The following is a 19,835-nucleotide window of genomic DNA, read 5'->3' as shown; positions in this document are numbered from 1 at the left end:
GAGAAAATTAAGTCTATTCAGTAAGGAAACATATTCCATGACCAAACTCAAGGTACGTGGACATTTTAAAAATGATTATACCTTGTCTAATCCCATGGTCAGAAAAGTAGTTACATTTATGAAACCTTCATTCAGGATGGTTCATTTAACAAGCTACATCAGTATATTTCCCTATACAGAGAGACGGTTTATTGACATTTTATTAGTAATGTAACTGGGCTTTTAAAATAAACATTCGATGATATAACAAATCAGTATATAAATGTTTATGATTATGCTACTAATCCTTTTATAGTTGCCAAATGAAGACAGATGCACAAATACGTAACTGTCTTGCTGTCCAATTATCGTATTTGTCATTTGCCTCTAGCAAAGTCGTTCAATAAATTATAAACACGCATATGAACGAATTCCCTTGCCATTTTAACCAGTTTATTCTGTTAGAAACGAAGTAGAGCAGCTATATATTATTTGTAACGGCAGTTTCCATCTGCTGGAATATCTTCACTGTGATATTCACGCTGCCAAAATGTAATTTCACGACTTGGCACTCCTACCTTGTTCCACATAATAAAATCTATCGAAACGAAAATGTTGACAGAGACTCATGCATAACGGAAGTATTTCAGAGGCGGAAGTAATATGGGTTTAATAAAGTATTTACAGTCATAAGGCACTACATTATTTCCCAAAATGTAATTACATTTTCAAACCTAACACAATTTATCTTGGAATTAATTCTGAGCTCGTGTATTTGGCTCTATTCCATATGTATGTTCTATCCATGTCGTAACAAAGACTGTTTCTGAAGATGACTTCTTGTGGGTAGTTGCGTCTTATGGTCCGGTAGAAGTCTACCGATGTTCCAGAGGTGTTTACTGCCTCCATTATCAGAGCTCAGGGAAACATTTATAGTGCTTACTAAGAGTTCATATTTATTTATTTATTGGTTTATTTCACAACTTTATGTCTATTGCAGATGGTATAAAGCAGTGGTATTCAACCTGGGGTACGCGTACCCCCGGGGGTACGCGAAGACATCTTAGGGGGTACGTGAAATTTTAAAAAAATATGTATTATTTTATGATAAACACTGAATAATCAGGGCCAGATTTAGGGTTAGCCAAAGGAGAACCGGACGTAGGGACATTCGATTTGGGAGATTATATACTATGTATAACTTGAATTATACACCAACAACTATGGGGGTACAAAGTTGAAGAGAAATTATATCTGGGGGTACGCGAACAAAAAAGGTTGAATACCACTGGTATAAAGAGTCTGCTGAGAAGTAACTGGTTTAAGAAAGACCAGTTGAAAATCATTTTAGAGCAAATGATCATAGCCATGCCGTTTGGGATAGACGAAAATTACTAAACCCATTACGTAGTACAACTATGTTAACACTCAGAATAATTCCGCTGTTCTTGTGTCCAAATTTGCTGTATCATAAATTAGAATGGGCGTGTGTGAATAAATAAAAAATAGGTTTTAGAGTGGTAACATAAAATTTAATATACAAAGCAACATATTTTCAGTGCATATACATTCATGATATGTATACAATATTTTGTGCTAGGCAACCAGTGGTACTCCTAAATACATTATGACATTCATACTTGTCAAGGCATTTTTATAATCTGCTTTTACAATTTAACTGGTAACTGGACAACCAAGCAGAGTTTATCCTCCTTTGTTATTATATATATATATATATATATATGTATAACATATTTTTTTAATCTTAGGTTAGCAGGACTAACAATGTTTATAATTTCAAAGTGTATCAGTCTTTTTCACAATCAAGTTTAATAAATCGTCTAATGGGCCCAAAACTTAATTATACACGACTTTTAAAATTCAGTGATTACCATCAATTTAATGTCAATTGACATATCCGTGTGCTATACAATTTTCTGGCGGCTGTAAGTGATATCAAAGGTATTAATATTTTAATGTTGAACTTCTTGGTTGTAACGTGGGGTGGACTTGCAGGTAGATAACGATATTGAAAACCGAAATGTGAGCTCTTGTAGGCAGCATCGTATGTCTATTCAGTACTTGCAGACTTTTTATACATGTTACATGTGTTTCTTGCACTTCTCATTATGGGCACGTTTATCCGTATTACATTGGTGACATCATCTTTGAAAATATGTCAGTTTATCAGGCTTATTTATCGCATAATAATAAAAATATAAACTGTACTATTTTTTTTTACGTTTTTATCACGTGTTTTGCGTGAATCTGATTTGAACGCTTGTTATTCTAATACAGTGATATTGACAGGTATCAAACTGTTAGTTTAATACATTTTATCACTATAATGAACCATCTGTTCAGTATGTCAACGCAAAGTCCTCTCAAGACATGTTGAAAAAAAATACACGCGTGACTTTATCCTTCACGTGAGAGGACTACGCGTTTTGTTTACTACCAAGAAATATGTCCACAGGAATAAAGTCTCAAAATATTTTATTGTCACCTCATACAGAAATCGACAGCTAGAAATCAATATATCAAATGTCGAAATGCCAGTTGTTTTCCACTTCTTTCTTAAAATAAACAATACACAAAATAGGTCACAGAAAATAAAAATACCAGTGAAGGATTTGAGGTTTTCACGGATGTGAGTCTGAAGATGGCTGCCCCGTCGCAACAACCCAGAAGACAGCCATCTTCTAAAATACCACTCTGTAATATTACATATGGCTCTTTTGACAGCATTTGGGAACGAAACATTAAACTTGTCGGCTCACTGGATGCGTAAGAGTTAAACAAGTGACGAGTGAATCAGGGCTAGGGGTAGCAGGCTCACCAGGAACGACAGTGCTGACGGTTTTAGCACGTGAGGCGCCTTTGAATTGCAGCCGTCTTCAGAGCACTGACAGACACGTTCCTGGTGGTCTTCGTCCTCATACTCGTAGCACTTCTTTCTGGGGTGCTCCTCCCACCCGCAGGACCTCACGACACGCACCAAGTTTTCGCGGTCCTTTACTACAACACATCGTAACTCAATTCAATTAATTTATTAGAATGTATGCCCGCATCAGTGAGCTTATGGCAGGCAAGAACTAATAAATACACATTAAACAGAAACAAGCAAAAATTAAACTAAATTAAATACATAAAATAAATCTAAAAAATTCCCCGTATCGAAAAAATGTCTTGGAAGGGGACATTGTTTTTGCTAAAAATGTCCAAAAATCTGTATAATTCGTTAGCAGCAATGGCGCATCCATCTGAAGGATTACGTCTTAATGAATACCTCATGTCGAAAGCAAAAATCATCTTATTTGCCTTGTAGGCAAACGAATACCAAGTGTTCATGATGGGAGGATAATTTACTTTAACCTTGTAAATATCAGTAAGAAATAAAGCTTCTATATGTCGTCTGGAATAAAGAGTTCCAAAATTTAAACAATTCAGACTTAAATAGCAATTAAGCATTAATAATAAAGTGATTTATTTAATGTGCTGCGTTAAATTCCAGTTAAATATCCAGCAAAACCAAATAAAAACAAAATTAATTAACACAATCAATAAAACAAATATTAAAATTAAAATTACCTAATATAACAAACAAACAAACCGACACATAAAACGAGCAAAAACAGTTTCTTGAAAATGTAACTGAGTGTAACCAAATATTTATTAAATATGTTTAATAATAATGGAAGTTACTTAAAATTTAAATTATGTTTTTTCTGTAAATGGCTGTGCAGCACTTGTCAAGCTCATTAATAAATGAACTGAATTGAACAACATAGCCTCAGTCCGCGTATCTGCTCTCTGCATGAATCGACTGTTGCTTGTTAATATTCCTGTAGCTAAATTTTGTGTCCTAAAAATTCTACGTGATTACGAAGGCATAACTGTAGAAGTAAAACAGTTATATGGCGTATAACAACTGCATAGCATATGAGTGCAAAAACATAGTCATTACTCCAATAAGTAAATAACGATGAAAATAACGTACTTTGTTATGAATAACTTCCTCCTATGATTACTGATGTAATTAAATTAAGACGGTAAGAACGAGTGGCTGAAAGAAACGAAAGCGATACAAATAAAGGCACGAAAATTCTGGTGAGGAAACTCAGGGGGAAGGGGGCTGAATGGGGTCTTTACGGCCGAGGCTGACTTCAGAAGTGCTACTTCTGCGAACACTGCGCTAGAAATGTTGCCCGTCTTAAGACGACGAAAGTTGAGAGGTGTCCACTTGTTAAGATAGAGACTCACTCGTCTGTACATTGGTCCTGCAGAAGAACGGTTTGGTCTGACCCTCGAACGGTTCGCACAGCCTGTAATAGGAACTTTTGGAGCTCTTGTTTGTAAGGTCGGCACATCCTGGATCCCTCCCGGAATTACACTGGTAGCACATTATGGCATTCGCTGCAATAGATTCATGTCATTAAGCTCTCCTCCAATGTTATTTATGCGAACATGAATCTCAAGTCAGGGTATTTCAGGCTTTTGTGCCTTTGTGTTGTTCCGATGCTGTGCCAACTACGTGGCGTTCAGTGAGAAGTTACGTCACAACCCAGAAGCCCAAAATCGACATTTTAATGACTACAACTCTCTGCCTAGAATGAGACAGAATTTATAAATTATACACTCCTCCCAAGCTCCATGCATTATTAATCTCGAAATTCATATACTGCAGCCTCCTTAAATCTATGCAAAAAGCTACTTTTACCGATTAGACTTCATGTCTTAGGACAGCCCCAGAGTCTTTCGTGCATTGTACCAAAGTGAAAAATTATCAGTACCCTGCACTGGTGATAGAAACAAGGCGTACCAATCTATAAACAGTTGACTAATTAAACTTACGTGCTTATAACTGAACATTAATTACTTTATATGCAATATTCGTGTAAAGTTATTATTTTATAACTCGCGAAACAACTTAGTAGCTTTGTATCTGTGATGAAGCATTTTTATCCCCATCTGACCTCAATCACTTAAAATGTATTCTTTTTCCGTGATTTTTTCGACTCCCCCCCCCCATGAAAAATCAAACGCGGAATTTCCTGTCTACACGTACTCAGTCATCCGTAACATCATCAATCATTTGCAAAGGCTTTGCAACAAATTGAGGGCGCTTAGCTGGCGGAACGGCGTCACGCGATGTTCCGTTACTGCACCGCGTCCACACTTCCTTCTGGCGCCATTTTGACAATGGTTGGATGATAGGTATCAGCTGTTGAGCCGGTCAAGACTCGCCAAGAGCACATTTTTTATAAACACATTAGACTCCATTCATCTTTGACCAAAGTCGCAATTTTCACAAAGACTTACATATTCTGTATTCTAATTTTGAACAAAATAAATAAAGGGATAAAGCTGATAGATGACGTAGTTAGGTTAATAATCGAGAAGTAAACTTAATATCCAAAAATGTAAAACCCGTGAAATTACATGAAGTAAATTCCACAACAAACCCTAAAATAACGTCGTCCTGAATAGTACATAATATTCTAGTTTTTCTTGGTAATTCAATCATAATGATACATCACCTGTTTGAACTGCGAGAAACAGAACGGCAGCCATGATAGAGATTTTCATCACAACACGCGTACTAAGGTTTGCCATGGTTGCTGGAGCAACGTTAATTCTCTTCCTGAAATCTGAAAGCAACAATCACTAACCTCCAAATACGTAAATAAAACTGAAAGTGTGTAACGCTGAATAATCCTGATGATGGAGGCAGTATGACCTCTGAAACGTTGGTTAACATCTACCAGACTACACAGCGCAACAACCCAGAAGATAGAAATCTTCATACCCTGATGACGGAGGCAGTATGACCTCTGAAACGTTGGTAAACATCGACCAGACTACACAGCGCAACAACCCAGAAGACAGAAAACCTCAAATCTTACAAGCTTACAGTTACTCAGACGTCCTCAATTTATATTCTTCTCCTTCAGAAAGGAACCAATTTCCACATCTTCATAGTGCAACATTTATTCCCAAAATATGTAGTTCTGTAATAAAAGTATACCTTCTTTACTAAAATACACTAAGGGTGTGAGACATTATGTCTGCCTTTCGTAATCAAACAAACGCGTTGGTTCGTCATCGATAGTTTTAATTAACATGTGTTACGTTTTGTTTTCACTTAAGAATTCATGTGTAGTTTTGTATTCTTATTTCGTGAGGCGAAATTTTGTGGTGTTCCGTCAGTGTCTTTCATAAATTAGGGAGTGCCGCAGGTGAACCCTAAACTAAAGCATGCACAATGCAGTCTGACGTGACCCATGCTTCTAGGTACAATAGAAATGTTGAACCTGCCTGACTTTACCCGTTGTCCGGGAGAATCCTTGAAGAAGATTACTTTATGGGCGGATGTGCCCTGTCCGCCCCACATTTCCATTCTGAAAATTACTTGCAAGAACTGCGGAAGCTGCGAAATGAGCAACGGACATCCAATATCCTGCTCCTGTAAACGATGCAGGGCTGATAACCCACCCACCAGCGAACTGTTACCTGCGTCACTAAATTTTGGACACGTCGTACGAAGAAGTTCGCTGTCACCGAATAACTGTTTAACGATTTTTACGTTACAAATAAGATATTTCGTTCTGACACTGATTCTTCATCTCTATAATCCCACGATGTGCGACATTATCGGTTAATAAACCCTTCTACCATCCCTCCACACTTTCAGTAAATATTTTTCGGCTTTCTGGAAATTAAATCTTCATTCTCGCCAAAGTTTAGAACCTGAAATCTCACGAAGTAGAAACACTCATCGCTTTATTCAGTATAAGAAACACCGAAGTAATCAAATGTGTCGTTTTTCTTCATAATAATATGGTTATTTTGGTTGCCATGGTAACTGAAGTAGCCTAGGGACTCCCCACCAAATCACTCCGGGGCACAGAACCGCGTGTAGGTCTTCATGTGATGTGTCCGTTATTGTTTGATAAAACCGAAAATGGAGCGTGCTGATAAATGTTAAATGAACAATTTTAGGCAAACAGTATCCTTAAGATACAACGTTTTGTCACATGCTGTAGTACAGGTTGCTATTTGACGAGATGACCCAGCAGCAGCCACTGACCAGAAATCTAATTTAAGCTGTTAACAAGGATTAATGATCTCAACAGGAAAATTAAAAGCTTTCTAAGTTGGCCATAAAGAGTATTAAAGAGTTTTAGATTTTAAACAGAATAAGTATAAAAATTCATGGTTCTATGAACGGCTTGAAGCTCTACCCTTTCAAAACTACAACTCCATGGTGTAAGAGCTCTTAGAAATATTACAGTTGCTCATCTAGTTAAAAATTTACCGTGTTCGTTAAAACAGTATTTGTACTATATCCCAAGCTGGATTTATCCAATCGGCATCCTCATTAAATTTCTTTAATATCAATTTTAATATTACCCTCTAATACCAATAAACACCGACTCGTGTTACTTCTACCCTGAATATGAATGCGGTATTTTCCTCCGAAACATCGTAAATGTCTTGTAACGCAACAGTGTTACAACCCGTGTTCGTGGTCGTGAAGACTTCAAATAGTAAATTGTTCCCAATTTGATGAGCACCCGTTGTCAACACTTGTCAGAATGCGGCACTCTGATTAAGGCAGGCGGCCACACGAGGCACGAGGCAATGCGGCTACCGATGTGATCTCTCGTATCAATCTGTAACGAAGTTACAGGATTTGCGTCACGCTAAGAATATCCTGATTTATAATCCACGCTGCAGGGTGTGGGTGACGCATACAAATAGGAAGGAAGTCACTTGGCTGAAAACATTCGCGCGTGCAGGTGAACCAACAAATTTACGAAAGTATTATTTTGGCGAACAATGCATGTGGGAAAGAAACATCACAAGTTTATGTGAGATTTCAGGTTCTTATAGCGACGTTATTCTGGATTATTACGTCGTGTAACTTCATAGCAGATACCAACGTTTCAGAGAAACACACGGTCTTCATCTTCAGGGCTGGCCATTTCTATTATGCTATCAGATATTATAATTCCATCTTCTGTTCGGTTTTCCAACAAGCCACTTTCCAAGAGTTTTCTCACTACAATTCCTCCATCCTAGCTACGTGTAAAGTCCATCCACGACATAAAAACAAATGAGCTTTCCATGGATTTTCAAGGAAATAATCGGACATCATTAAGACTGTTGAATCTTATAGTATTTAACGACGCTGTTTCAAATGCAACGGCTATATAGTCTCGAATTAAATGGGATAATTATTATAAATTGTGAATATTTTAAAGGGTTCAGCTGTAACCTATTTCAAAAACTATCTTAGTGTCCTTGTTAAGAGACAAGCGTATAAACTCTACTGCTGCAGCGATCCACTTGGAAAATAGAAACAGAATCAATAATTGTAATCATGAGATCCAGCGACCTTCGGATATTACACACAGGCACTTGGCAGTTACAACGCGTTCACTTTCAAGAACGTTGACAGCTGTCAGAGAAGCACGCAACATAAAAACGAGTGGATTATAACGACAGTCCTTAAATGTTATGACATCGATTACCACCCAAGGTAATTGTCTCTTAATTCCACCACTAATGACACTCCCTCCGCCCCATTAATTCACATCTACCCATTACTATCCCCTTTGCCCCTCGGAGAACTTTGGAAGTTACTTCAACTGAATAGACGAGAAGTAGAGTAACCCAGTTACTCAGCCGTCTTCCTGCGATATCGAACACCACCTTAATGGAACTTGTGCATAAACGTCGCAATCGAATTCACACACACACACATACATGCATACATACGCGAGCGCTGTTTCAATAACAGTCTTTTACCTTGGAGGCTTCACTAACTTCGTCGAGGGTCTATTTAAAGGCTGCTAGAACACAAAATCGATATAAAAACTCAGTCAGAATAGCTGGTCTCCATCGAAAATCGAACCCAGTACCTCCCAAATACAAATCAGAAGAAATAATTTACAGAATTTTAACTACTTTTTTTATTTGAAACACTAAACACAATGAAACACAACTTAGATCCGTAAGAGGTACGTATTATAATAAATGTTGATTGATGTTACTGACACAGAGACTACACAATTAGCAGCTTCCGTAAGTGTTGAAGACTACGTATCACATAAATATCAACATTTACCTTTGACTAGGATACAATTTTCCTTTCCCTGAGCAAGCGACAAGCTTAAATAGCAGGAATCAGTCACATTTAAATGAAGTTTAGGCTTCTCCTTACGAGCACTCAGAACACTCTGTACAGACGACAATGTTCAAGTTGATTTGAACAGTCGGCAGGGCCACAACGCAAACAGGACTTTGAGACAATAAATATCACTAATTTTTAACTTATTTCTCTGGCTTCTTCAAATATAAACAATGCCAAATCAAGTGACTGCAATTAACAAGAAGTAGCTATTTTCATATTAAAATACACATATAACTAATGCATTAACGTTATTTAATTATGTGTAATTTTAGGTTGTTTTAAGTAAGGTAAATTAAGGATATGTTAGGCGATTCTACGTTAACTTAAGCTAGGTCACCTTTGCTTTGTTGAGCTGGATTTGGTTGCGTTTGTATTGTGTTGTTGTTCTGCTCTATTGACTGCATTGCTTTACGTTTCGTTTATTTACGTTCCTTTATGTTGAGTTATATTAGGTTTGGTTGTGTTTGGCTCGTTTTGTTTCTGTTGGTTTATCTTCTGTTAGCAGAGTTTATGTTGGGTTAGGTTCTGTCAGGCTAGGTTTTGTTATGTTACGTTACGTTACGCTACATTAGATGTGGTTTATTTTGTTTATGTTATGTTAAGATACATTAATTTTGGATGAGTTAGATTGGTTTCGTTTGGATTATTTTAAGTTATTTTAACTGTATTAGTCCTGATTAGTCTGGAAACTAGCAAACTAGCCTAACCTAATGCTAGTGTCCGAAAGAGGGCTGTTGACAATTGATGATTGACAATTTCGTGAGACTTTTTGACCGGTTCCCAGCATAGCTGCTAAACTAAGAAACTACTTTCATCGAGGTTAGAAGCCAGGTCACTTCTTCGATGTTGAGGCCTTTGTTCACGTAATCTAATTGCCGATACAAAGACATTTGATCTTGGTACCGTTCTACTAATGTCCTTAGTTTCCGAGATGCAGGAAAATTCTGGAGACCAGCAACGCACTATTCATCATCCCATATTATTCGACACTATATAAATTTTGCAGTTGAAGCAGCGTCTTTAAATAATAATAATTTTTTTTGTTAAGAATAGAAAAGCAACATTTTGTTTACACTGTGTACATTTAAATCAACGTTAGTTAAATAATTAATTTTAGTATTTGTAATGTCTAATGAAACATAAATGTGTTAATTTCTTTTCCAAAACATTTCATAAAATGAAATCGTAGATACATTAGCACATAACCTAAGTATTTGATAGGTTATAGTTAAAATCTTCTAAATAAATCGAAACACAGTGCCACATCTTGAGAGCAGAAACAAAACAACGTTGTGTTTATCACGGAAACCTTAGTGTAGACCGTCACTTTGAGAAACAAATACAAACGAAATTTCGCAATAACAGGCAAGGTATAATTGCTCCAATTTGTAACTTCTAGTACTTAAATTCATTATCGATTTGCCCTGCTCATCTTCACTTGCTTATTTTGTCATACTCCGGGTATCAGCTATAACACGAACAGATACACACAAGAAAAAGATAATAAACCTTCTCAGTCATACGAAGATATTCTCTTCAGCACCGATCACTTTACTTCATACCACACTGAGACTTTCAATGCTACCTAAATTCAACTGGAAGTCACTTATCCATGTGGACCAAGCAGAGACTGAAAGTGATTGTAAAGAAACGTCTCAATTTAAGACAGTCAGTTAATACCCCTTCCAGCAATTCACATGAGCTTATCTAAATCACAACTATGTAATTCTGGGTTTAGTTTGAATTTTTTCCCGTCCGGTTTGCACAGGATCTGTTACTGGTCGTAGCAGCTGTTCTAAATGTCAATGCTGGAAATAAAAATTGTGTCACAGCAGAGAACTTCTATGTTATAACCAGAGCATGTGCTTTCCAAGTTAATTCCGATAAAATCAGGTTTCAATCTCCCCCCCCCCCCCAATCGACAAAGAATTTTTTGAATCATGAATTTTATATTAACCCAAGAAACGCCAAGAAAGTATTTGTCTTTCGTTATTTTTTCTTCAGATAAATGTTGTAGGTACTGTCTCGACTTGCGAGATCTAGGCGTAGATGGGAGGATAATATTAAAAAATCTTAAATAAACATGATATAATCACATGGAGACGTCTTGTAAACATGGTAAAGAAACATCGTTTCAATAACAGATAAGGATTCACTTAACCAACTTGGAGACTATTACCTTCTGAAGAGGGACATCGCGATGGATGATAAAGTATCAACTTTAACCTGCAACATTTCATCGTTTGAAGTTATTAATGCTTTAAATATAATATAGACTAGCTACTTTAAAACATTTTTTCTTCTTTCGGGCATCAGCCACCGTGGTCTGCTTTTACTCAGAATTAGAAACTTTCTTTTTGTTTACTGATGAGTGGCCTGTAACCAGCGGGACCTTGCTTTGATGTCCGTGCACTTACTCTGCTTCTATTGTTCGTGATATCTAGCATATGTTTACGATTGTGTACTGTAGTTGTTCTATTAATGAGGGCTGTGTGAGCAAATGTGGTTGAGTTTCTCAGGATCATTAGTGTGGAGTCTCTTCAAGGAAGGAGACGTAATAAAGATGGATATAGTTCGACGCAGTTGTTGGTTCATATGTGTGTGTGTGTGTGTGTGATCCCCGTAAGCGACCCTGAAGTCCCCTGAGCTAGCTGATCAAAACCGAATAAGGTGATCGGTTATAGGCCCTAAGGGGCCAAACACATTTTTAAGGGAATCTAAATATAAACGTGCGAGAAAAAAAATGAGTTTCATTAAAACTTCGTGCATTATACCAAATTTGCACAAAAAATGATTTAGATAAAAACTAATAACGATACCTACTGAATGTATCCTGCGACGCGGCTCATACACGTCGATTTACAGCGGAATGTTTATACATCAACAAGAAAAAGGCGATATACATAAACGATACATATATTTTTTGAATATCAAAACTAGAATACATTTGGCCGTTGCTCTAAATGACGTATTATTCTTCCACACTCGCACCTCTAAGCAGTAAGCTAACGCAGTCAGCAGCAGAAGTTGATGACATAAATCGCCCCCCCCCCCCCTATTGCGTCAGTCCTTCGTGTCGGTTATGGTCTGCGTTAACTGCTCTATGCTCGTTGTAAGCAGTAGCTATTATGATAATGGTGTGAAGACTCAAGGATCAAATAACAGAATAATCCCGTCAACATTCAAACGCGCTACTTCTTAGAATCTTCAGTATCGACATCAAATAATTTGTGGAGTTTCACATCCGCGTCTTGTAGTCTCCACGAATGACGCAATTCTATGCTACAAAAAGGACCTTTTGCTTTTTTCTCCAGCTTCAGAGCAAATACCGCAGAATTTATCTGCGTCGTGAACTTTTCTTGGGATTTTTTCGGTGTTTGTTAGCTTTATCGAAGGTGGCGTGGGTAGTTCTGGAAATGTAGATATCAAATCCATACTTTTGGTGTAAACATATCAATGAAAAGAGAAGCTTGAACTTGAAGGCGGTGGATTTAGACAAGAGGCACCTGTAAATAAATATCACGGGGTATTCAAAATCCAGACAACTACACAGGATGTACCAAAATCATTCCACCCCTGCACCCAAAACGTAATTAAGCTTGGCGGCAATGATCCTGACTTGAATTCGTTGGGTTCGAATTCTGACTGTGGTTTCTCTTCGTTTTCGTCAGTCCTAGGCAAATACCGGATGACATTTTAAAATTCATCTCGCCTTAACATTTTCCGACGTTGTTTCAGCTGCTTCTTCGACTCTACTTCCTATACAGCGTTGCTGATAACTAAATTTTGGCCGAGATAGGACCTGAAAGACGTGGCTCGATTCCTGGAAAGGGCAGGACAATTTTGTTTTGCCATTAGCCCTTATCTCCTGCAGTGTCAATCCAGCCTCCTGTCCAATGAGCAGCAGGATCAACTTAAAAAGGGGGGGGGGGTCAATCGGCAAAAACATTAAAGTAACTCTTCACTGTCCATCTAGTTACATATTAATTCCTGGAGCTCTGCCTCACTCCTTCGTGACGTATTGCGCAATGGGAAACTAACTTTGAACGACCACCTCCATGGAAAACGTCCTCCCCGAGAAGTTGATAGCAGCTAAACTTCTGATCAAGTTCCCTAATATTTATAAAACCTAAAGGTAGCACAAGTGTCAGCGACAATGGTCCCTATCTTGAGCCAGTTTAATCCTGTACAAACATTCATACCTTATTTATTTACAACCAATTTTAACATCATCCTACCATCTGATTATGTCTCCCAAGTCGTCTTCTGTTATAATGTCGCGAATGAATTTTTATGCATTTCTTGTCTACCCTATGCATGCTACTTTCCCAGCTTACTTATCCTCCGTGACTTAATCAACCAAATGATATGTGGTAAAAAAAAAAATTACAAAGGTCTTCTTCGTATTTTCGTAAGTGGGATACTTTCTCCAGATGAAAAGCGCCTGGAGCTTAAAACTGACGTCTACGTGATTTTAAGTTCCTGTGGGTTCATAGACACAAGTATATTTAGTTTCTACCGTAACGTAAATGCAGTTACACACACGCGATTATACGAAGTAAATAAAGAATAACTGAGCATTTATACGAGTTTTCTGAAATGTACACAACAAAAGCATTTAATGCGTGTACACATTGTTGCATATGTTTCAGGCTGATAATATGCCATGTCCATAAAGACGTTTTCCTGAGCCTTTAACCACTTTACAATTAAATTTACTATTGTAACAGCAGCTAACTTAAGTTACTGGATTAAGTTTCGAACCACTTTGTTGTTAAACCGATCAAAATGTTATTCGTGTAAACGACTTTGCGATACAGTAGGATACTGAAACCGATCTCACTAGACTGATATCGTTAAGCCTCAGATACATTAGATTTTATAGCTAAATTTCCAAAAACGACGAAACCAGTTCCAATCTAATAAAGGGTCAGGAGTTCATTCATGTATTATAAGGGAAGTTACGTGTCTTCGGTTGAACTAAGTCACGAAGAATTCTTCATGTACTCTCTGATTTTAACTAATGTTGTCGTAATTACGCTTGCCAAATTGTGGAAGTACAAGGACTTGCTTTTGAGGGCCGAGAAACAAATAAAGTAATTTATAATATTTCTCACAAGATATTTAAAACTATCTGCGACAAATTACTGTCTTCTGGAACGAGACAAAAGAAGTAATACGATTTATTTGTTTGTTCCAAGAAAATAAATTGAATTTTCTACATTGGACATAGATACCGACATATGAATCAGATTTTATGTTCATCGTCCTCTACTTATCCATAAACAGAAATAAAACTAAAAGCTGTCAAGATAGTTGGCTCTCACTTCTCTGCGAAACAATATCTTCGAGATTGCACAGAAACGGTCATAATTCTGTAGTGGGAGGTGTAATCTTGAAAAACAATACAAATAATTTATTCTGAAAAGGCTTGTCTGAATGTACATTCAATTCAGCAATTTGGTGTTCACAATATACGTACAAGTAAATAATTTATTGTAATAATAAAGGACCGAAATGCAGCAGTCGCCACTGACTTATACTTGGTGCAAGTAAGTGGAAATCCAATATTAAATCGCCGCTCTATCTACCAAAATTAAAACGCTCCAGGCTTTCAAAGTGCTTGAGTACTCTAAACAAAAACAAAACATCGTAGACAAACTTACAGACAAACTTACAGACTCCCCGTCATAAAAATCTCCAGTCATAAAATATCTGATTTATTGTTCTTTCCTTATATTGAAATATAAAACTATATTTTCTCGTCTCAGACGAAACGTAGTTACGTACAAAGACAACTTTTACAACGGACGTTCTCTTGAAACTGAAACTTCATTTCTATTCTAGTTTTCTGCGATGTTGACGTAACGCTCCCGAGTGTGTGCGGCAACCTCTTTGACGTCGAAATTCTTCCTTCTCCTATCAGATGTCTGGAAGTAACCGAGAGAAAGCTTCTTTCTGCATTCTCTCTCTCCTTTCTTCTGTCTCCGCATTACGAAATGTGCAAACTTCACTTGCAGTAAAAATTCTGACATCCTATACGACCTTGTAATGTTTTTCTTTTGGATTGTAACGCCGTGTAGACTTGTAAATGGATACCAAAGACTCGGAGGAAAATACTGCCGCCATCTTCAGGGCTGAAAGTTAAACAACAGTATCTACCTACAATCCCACACTGCGTTGTGACCGAGAAGACCAAAGTCGACAGTCGAAGATAACTTCCGATATCAATGCACGACCTTTCATCTCTGACCCAGCGAGATGTGTTAACAGGCATCAGAAGCGCTTCAATTTCATCTGTTTTCACAGTATCAAAGTCTGTATCTCGGATTTAGCATACAGAAGCATGCCTACAGCAAACATTGATACTTAAACAGCTCAAATGAGATATTTAAAAATTATACAAGTTTCGAAAAATACATGTCTGGTACAATAAAAATTTCATTATTACTTTTTAATGAAATTTACAGATATGATGTATTTAACTTGATAAAGATGGGAGTTCATTTAGGTCTTCAGGTGAAATACTTGTCCCGACTGGTAGATAATACTTAAAAATCCACACTTCGTCATCTTATGTTCTTATTTACAGACTTCCAGAAGGCCGATGATTCAGCAAGATGACATTTATTAGACAATATTCTCAATTAATTTGGTATACTACTGAAACTAAATTAATTAAACTGTGTCTGAATGCCAGAGATTCGTTTCAATCTTGTCTCGCAAAAAACAACAACTCTTTTTGTGTGTAAGAGACGCCACTACCAGCCAAAAAAATTAATGCACTCGGGACATTCTTATGTATCACAGACACATCTCGTCTTCGCTTTGGATCATTGTCGGGTTTTGTTACGTTTGTATCAGCACTCGCCAATCGCGGCTTCGTTCCGGTCCTTGGCAAAAATCACCGAGCTATCGTATGAAGTTACGTGGGCGTACACATGAGACAGTATTCCAGGAAGAAGATAAGGCACAGAGAGAAGGCTGCACGAACTGACAGCGGCGATTGTGATGACGACCGTCTTCTGCAATGATGCGCCTTGTAGTCCAGCAGAAATGGACTAGAGTTTGAGGTGTATAACGCTTCCATCGCCAGACCAATATGCCATTGCATCAAACTAAATATTTCGCGCTCCGTTCACTCATCGATTTGACAATTGAGGCACCTATGAAACGTCGGTCAATTTCTACCACAGTTCACGGCGTAACATCCCAGAAGACAGTAATCTTCATGTATAAATAACTGTTGGTTTATAAAATTTGAGGTTCTCATGGATATCAAATTGTCTATGTTGGATTTGTGGGTTGTAGCGTCGTGAGGACTTGTAGGTAGATACCGAGCGATGAGTTCGTGGCAGGAAATATGTTCCTCCGAAACGTTGGTATCTAAACACAAGTCCACACGGCGTTACTACCCAGAATTCTAACAACGGTAGTTTTCAGTCTATTGGTGTGAAAAGGAAACCGAGAAACATGACTGTCATATTCAAGCTACATTTTAACAATCCTAATTGCATCTGTTATCACAAGAAGCGTATTAAAAGAGTTTTCAACCAACATTCTCTCTTTCCTTCCCTCATTATCTTTTACCCGTAGGTGTCGAGGTTTTTATTTATTCATTTTAGATCTATTTCGACAATGGTAAGACTCCTTGGATGAGTGATCAGCCCGACGCAAGGCCTCTACCTACACAAACACAGAAAGACGCGGACAAACATCCATGCCTTGTGTGGGACTCGAACCCACGGTCGCAGTGTCCAGGCGCACGAGGACCATGCCTCAGATCGCGTGGCTACTGCGGCCGGCTTCAACCAAGATGACAAATTAAATCTCTCAAACTTCTTGAAATAATTTTGTGTTCACTGTGTTCTTCATGGAAAGCATTGGATAAACGAAGCATCTAACGTTCAGTTTTATTCTTTTATTGGATAAACAATTCGGCAAGTTTAATAATATCTCCAAATGTTAGATAATAAATATCGTTGTTCTCTATCTGATATCATTTCACTTGGAATAGCCTCATAAAAACTGAGATAGTAAAAGAATTGAAAATGTATCTGTAACATTCTAGGGAATCACTTTTTTTGTTACTTCTGTTTGAATGAAACACTAGGAGCACATCTTTGCTGCAGACACAACGGAAACTAAGGTAGGCCGCACACCGGCATGCGTCAAGACATGTAACAGTCAAGACACGATGTCTGCGACATGACGTAAAGAAAGGAGTACAGTTGAAACGAATGAGATTATGAAAACCGCCGCACACCGGTCTGAGTCATGATGCTGACGTCAGCTTCATGCTGCCGACACGTGCAGCAAGATAAGGCATGTTCCTTTTCTGTTCGTCAAGACTGAGACATCAGTACTCAAGGAACAGCACCAGTGTAAGTTATCGACATGAGTGAAGAACAAACAAATATTAAAATAGTGCAGACGGTTGAGAAATTCCCGGTAATATACGATTATTTATCCCCGGGCCACTCAAACAAGGAGGAGATTGATAAAGCTTGGCATGCAGTTTCAAAAGAAGTAAACGTAGATGGTAAGTGCACTGATTAATTTTATTTTAATGAGCTAATGACTGAATTAACTATTATACACATTGAGCTTAAGCTCGTTTCGTACAAGTCTGCTCTCACTCACACATAAAACGGAAAGATTTATGTTCCAAGAATTCTGAATTTTGAGGCAAGCATACCGAAAGCACACTCTACACTCTTTCGGGCTAATTCTATAGTTGAAAATCCTTCTTTCATTTGTGAGTTCTCTGCGAGGATAGGGCCTCATAATGTGTCTCTGCAATGGAAAAGCTTCATCACCCACGAAAAAATATGGAAATGGAGTACAGTCATCTTCATCTGCAGGAAGTTTCTTAGGGTCGGGTATATTCAGCGTTCCTTGCTGAAGATTCCTACCGAAAGCTGAGTTTCGCAGGACGCCGCCATCACTATTTCGACCATAATCACCAACATCTACAGTAATAAATAGTCCGTCCGCATCAGCTACAGCTAGTAGGACAATGGACAAGTAAGCCTTAAAATTATAGAAGGCGGAACCACTTTTATTGGGGCACTGAATACGGATATGTTTCCCGTCTATGGAGCCAATGCAGTTCGGTATATTCCAAAGTTCCAAATATCTACCAGAAATAGTTTTCCACGACTCTTCTGATGGAACTGGCATAAATTCAGGCTGCAACACAGTCCATATTGCAGAACATACATCTTCCACAATTTTACCTATCGTTGTTTCACCTCTCTTAAATTGAAAGCTGTTTAGAGTAGCTAAGTACCTGAAAAAAAAGGAACATGTATTTCTATTACAGTTAACTCTTGCAAAGAAAAATGGAGGAACTGCAGAAACTGCTGGGCGAGATATTTGAGACAGACTCCTCCTGTCAGTGGTTCTGCCGCCAGACCCAAGAAGCCTTACTACCTTGCAGAATACTTGGCCTTTCTGACTCCATTTACGAAGTCACGAAGGTAGGGCAACATGTTTCTTACTTTAGGCGGGTGGGGGATTTTATAATTGAGTTATTTCTTTACTTTCTTTCATTATACTTTCTTACACAACCGTTATTAATGAATTTTCAAAGTGGACGATTTAATTCTAGGCAGCTGGGATCTATGGAGATTCCTCCAACAACAGAGAAGCTTTCCCCAACAATAGAAGAAGACCCTGTATCTCCCACCACCACAGAAGTACGGAATGTGAGCGACCATGAAGAAATGCAATCGCTACCTCCACCACGCGAAATTCGCAAAAAAAGGGAGAGATCCAAAATGGATATTGATGAGGTTTTCACCTCATACCCAAAAACGAAAGCGAAAAGGATACCTGGAGAAAGGTCAGACAATCCAGACCTTTGCTTTTTCAAAAGCCTTTTACCAGATGTCGCCAAATTAACACCTGCCCAGAAGAGCGCATTCAAACTATTTGTTCAACAAAACTTACATGACACGTTGTACAACTAATCCGCTGATTTTCAAAATGCGAGTAATGTGAATCACTTCCCAATATCACTATTTAAATATGAGTCAGTCCAGGCTCTTGTACGCCATTGCCCTCCCCATGAGATGGACGTTTTGATCCTAGTTATCAGATGTGAGTTGCCACCATGTCATTGAAAACTGTAGCCTTTTCTAGGTTAACGTACTCAAAATTTTGGACAATTAAAATTAAACATTATTATCAACAATAATCCCCTATTGTTGATAATAATGTTTAACTTTCACAGTGAAACGATTCGATCATGTCTAATGAACATTTAAAATAAATATGCACAATTTGGCGCACATGTTTTGTGATTTCTTTCTTATAATTAATGTTATTAAGTAGCCGTTCATCAGCACTAATAGCTTTCCTATAGTTTGTATCCTGCGAAACTCTCTGAAGAAGTTCCTTATAGGATTCTGGGGACATTCGATAATAAGATTGGAATTTCACCGGATTGTTTAACAAGTCGCGCGCTAAAACGTACGCACACACGACTCATTAAAGTCATGAATCCACTTCCTTTTCCTTCTTTTACGTAATTTAAGCCACGTGTACATTAAAATATCTTCCTCACTGGACGACGTCATGTCATCAACTAGAGAAGATGTGATAAGACGCAGACACGTGCTACTTCGGTGTGCGGACTCGAGTCTGAATCACG

General features: G+C 37.9%; 2 protein-coding genes across 4 annotated transcripts; one reads left to right on the top strand and one right to left on the bottom strand.

The window, feature by feature from the left end:
• Nucleotides 1-1,489: 1,489 nt before the first annotated feature.
• Nucleotides 1,490-11,433, bottom strand: LOC110831104 (uncharacterized). 3 transcript variants are annotated; one of them, XM_087358730.1, is made up of 4 exons: nucleotides 11,358-11,433; nucleotides 5,520-5,630; nucleotides 4,243-4,395; nucleotides 1,490-2,997 (listed from the first exon to the last, which is right to left on the bottom strand). In XM_087358730.1, exons 1-4 carry the CDS (start codon nucleotides 11,416-11,418, stop codon nucleotides 2,774-2,776), a joined length of 549 nt encoding a protein of 182 aa, XP_087214856.1. In that variant the 5' UTR covers nucleotides 11,419-11,433; the 3' UTR covers nucleotides 1,490-2,773. The 3 variants fall into 3 exon arrangements, with proteins under 3 accessions (XP_087214856.1, XP_087214857.1, XP_087214855.1); XM_087358731.1 differs by lacking the exon at nucleotides 11,358-11,433 and adding an exon at nucleotides 10,688-10,839; XM_087358729.1 differs by lacking the exon at nucleotides 11,358-11,433 and adding an exon at nucleotides 9,516-9,693.
• Nucleotides 11,434-17,318: 5,885 nt separating this feature from the next.
• On the top strand, nucleotides 17,319-19,468 carry LOC110831102 (uncharacterized). Its single transcript, XM_022066714.2, has 3 exons — nucleotides 17,319-17,720; nucleotides 18,504-18,660; nucleotides 18,792-19,468. Exons 1-3 carry the CDS (start codon nucleotides 17,576-17,578, stop codon nucleotides 19,150-19,152), a joined length of 663 nt encoding a protein of 220 aa, XP_021922406.1. The 5' UTR covers nucleotides 17,319-17,575; the 3' UTR covers nucleotides 19,153-19,468.
• Nucleotides 19,469-19,835: the final 367 nt, after the last annotated feature.

This window comes from Zootermopsis nevadensis, unplaced genomic scaffold (genome assembly GCF_977971745.1).
Source record: "Zootermopsis nevadensis isolate Lab colony 2312 unplaced genomic scaffold, Znev_1.0 Znev_ptg000030l, whole genome shotgun sequence".
NCBI lineage: Eukaryota > Metazoa > Arthropoda > Insecta > Blattodea > Termopsidae > Zootermopsis > Zootermopsis nevadensis.
This window is presented reverse-complemented; position numbering and strand designations above follow the sequence as displayed.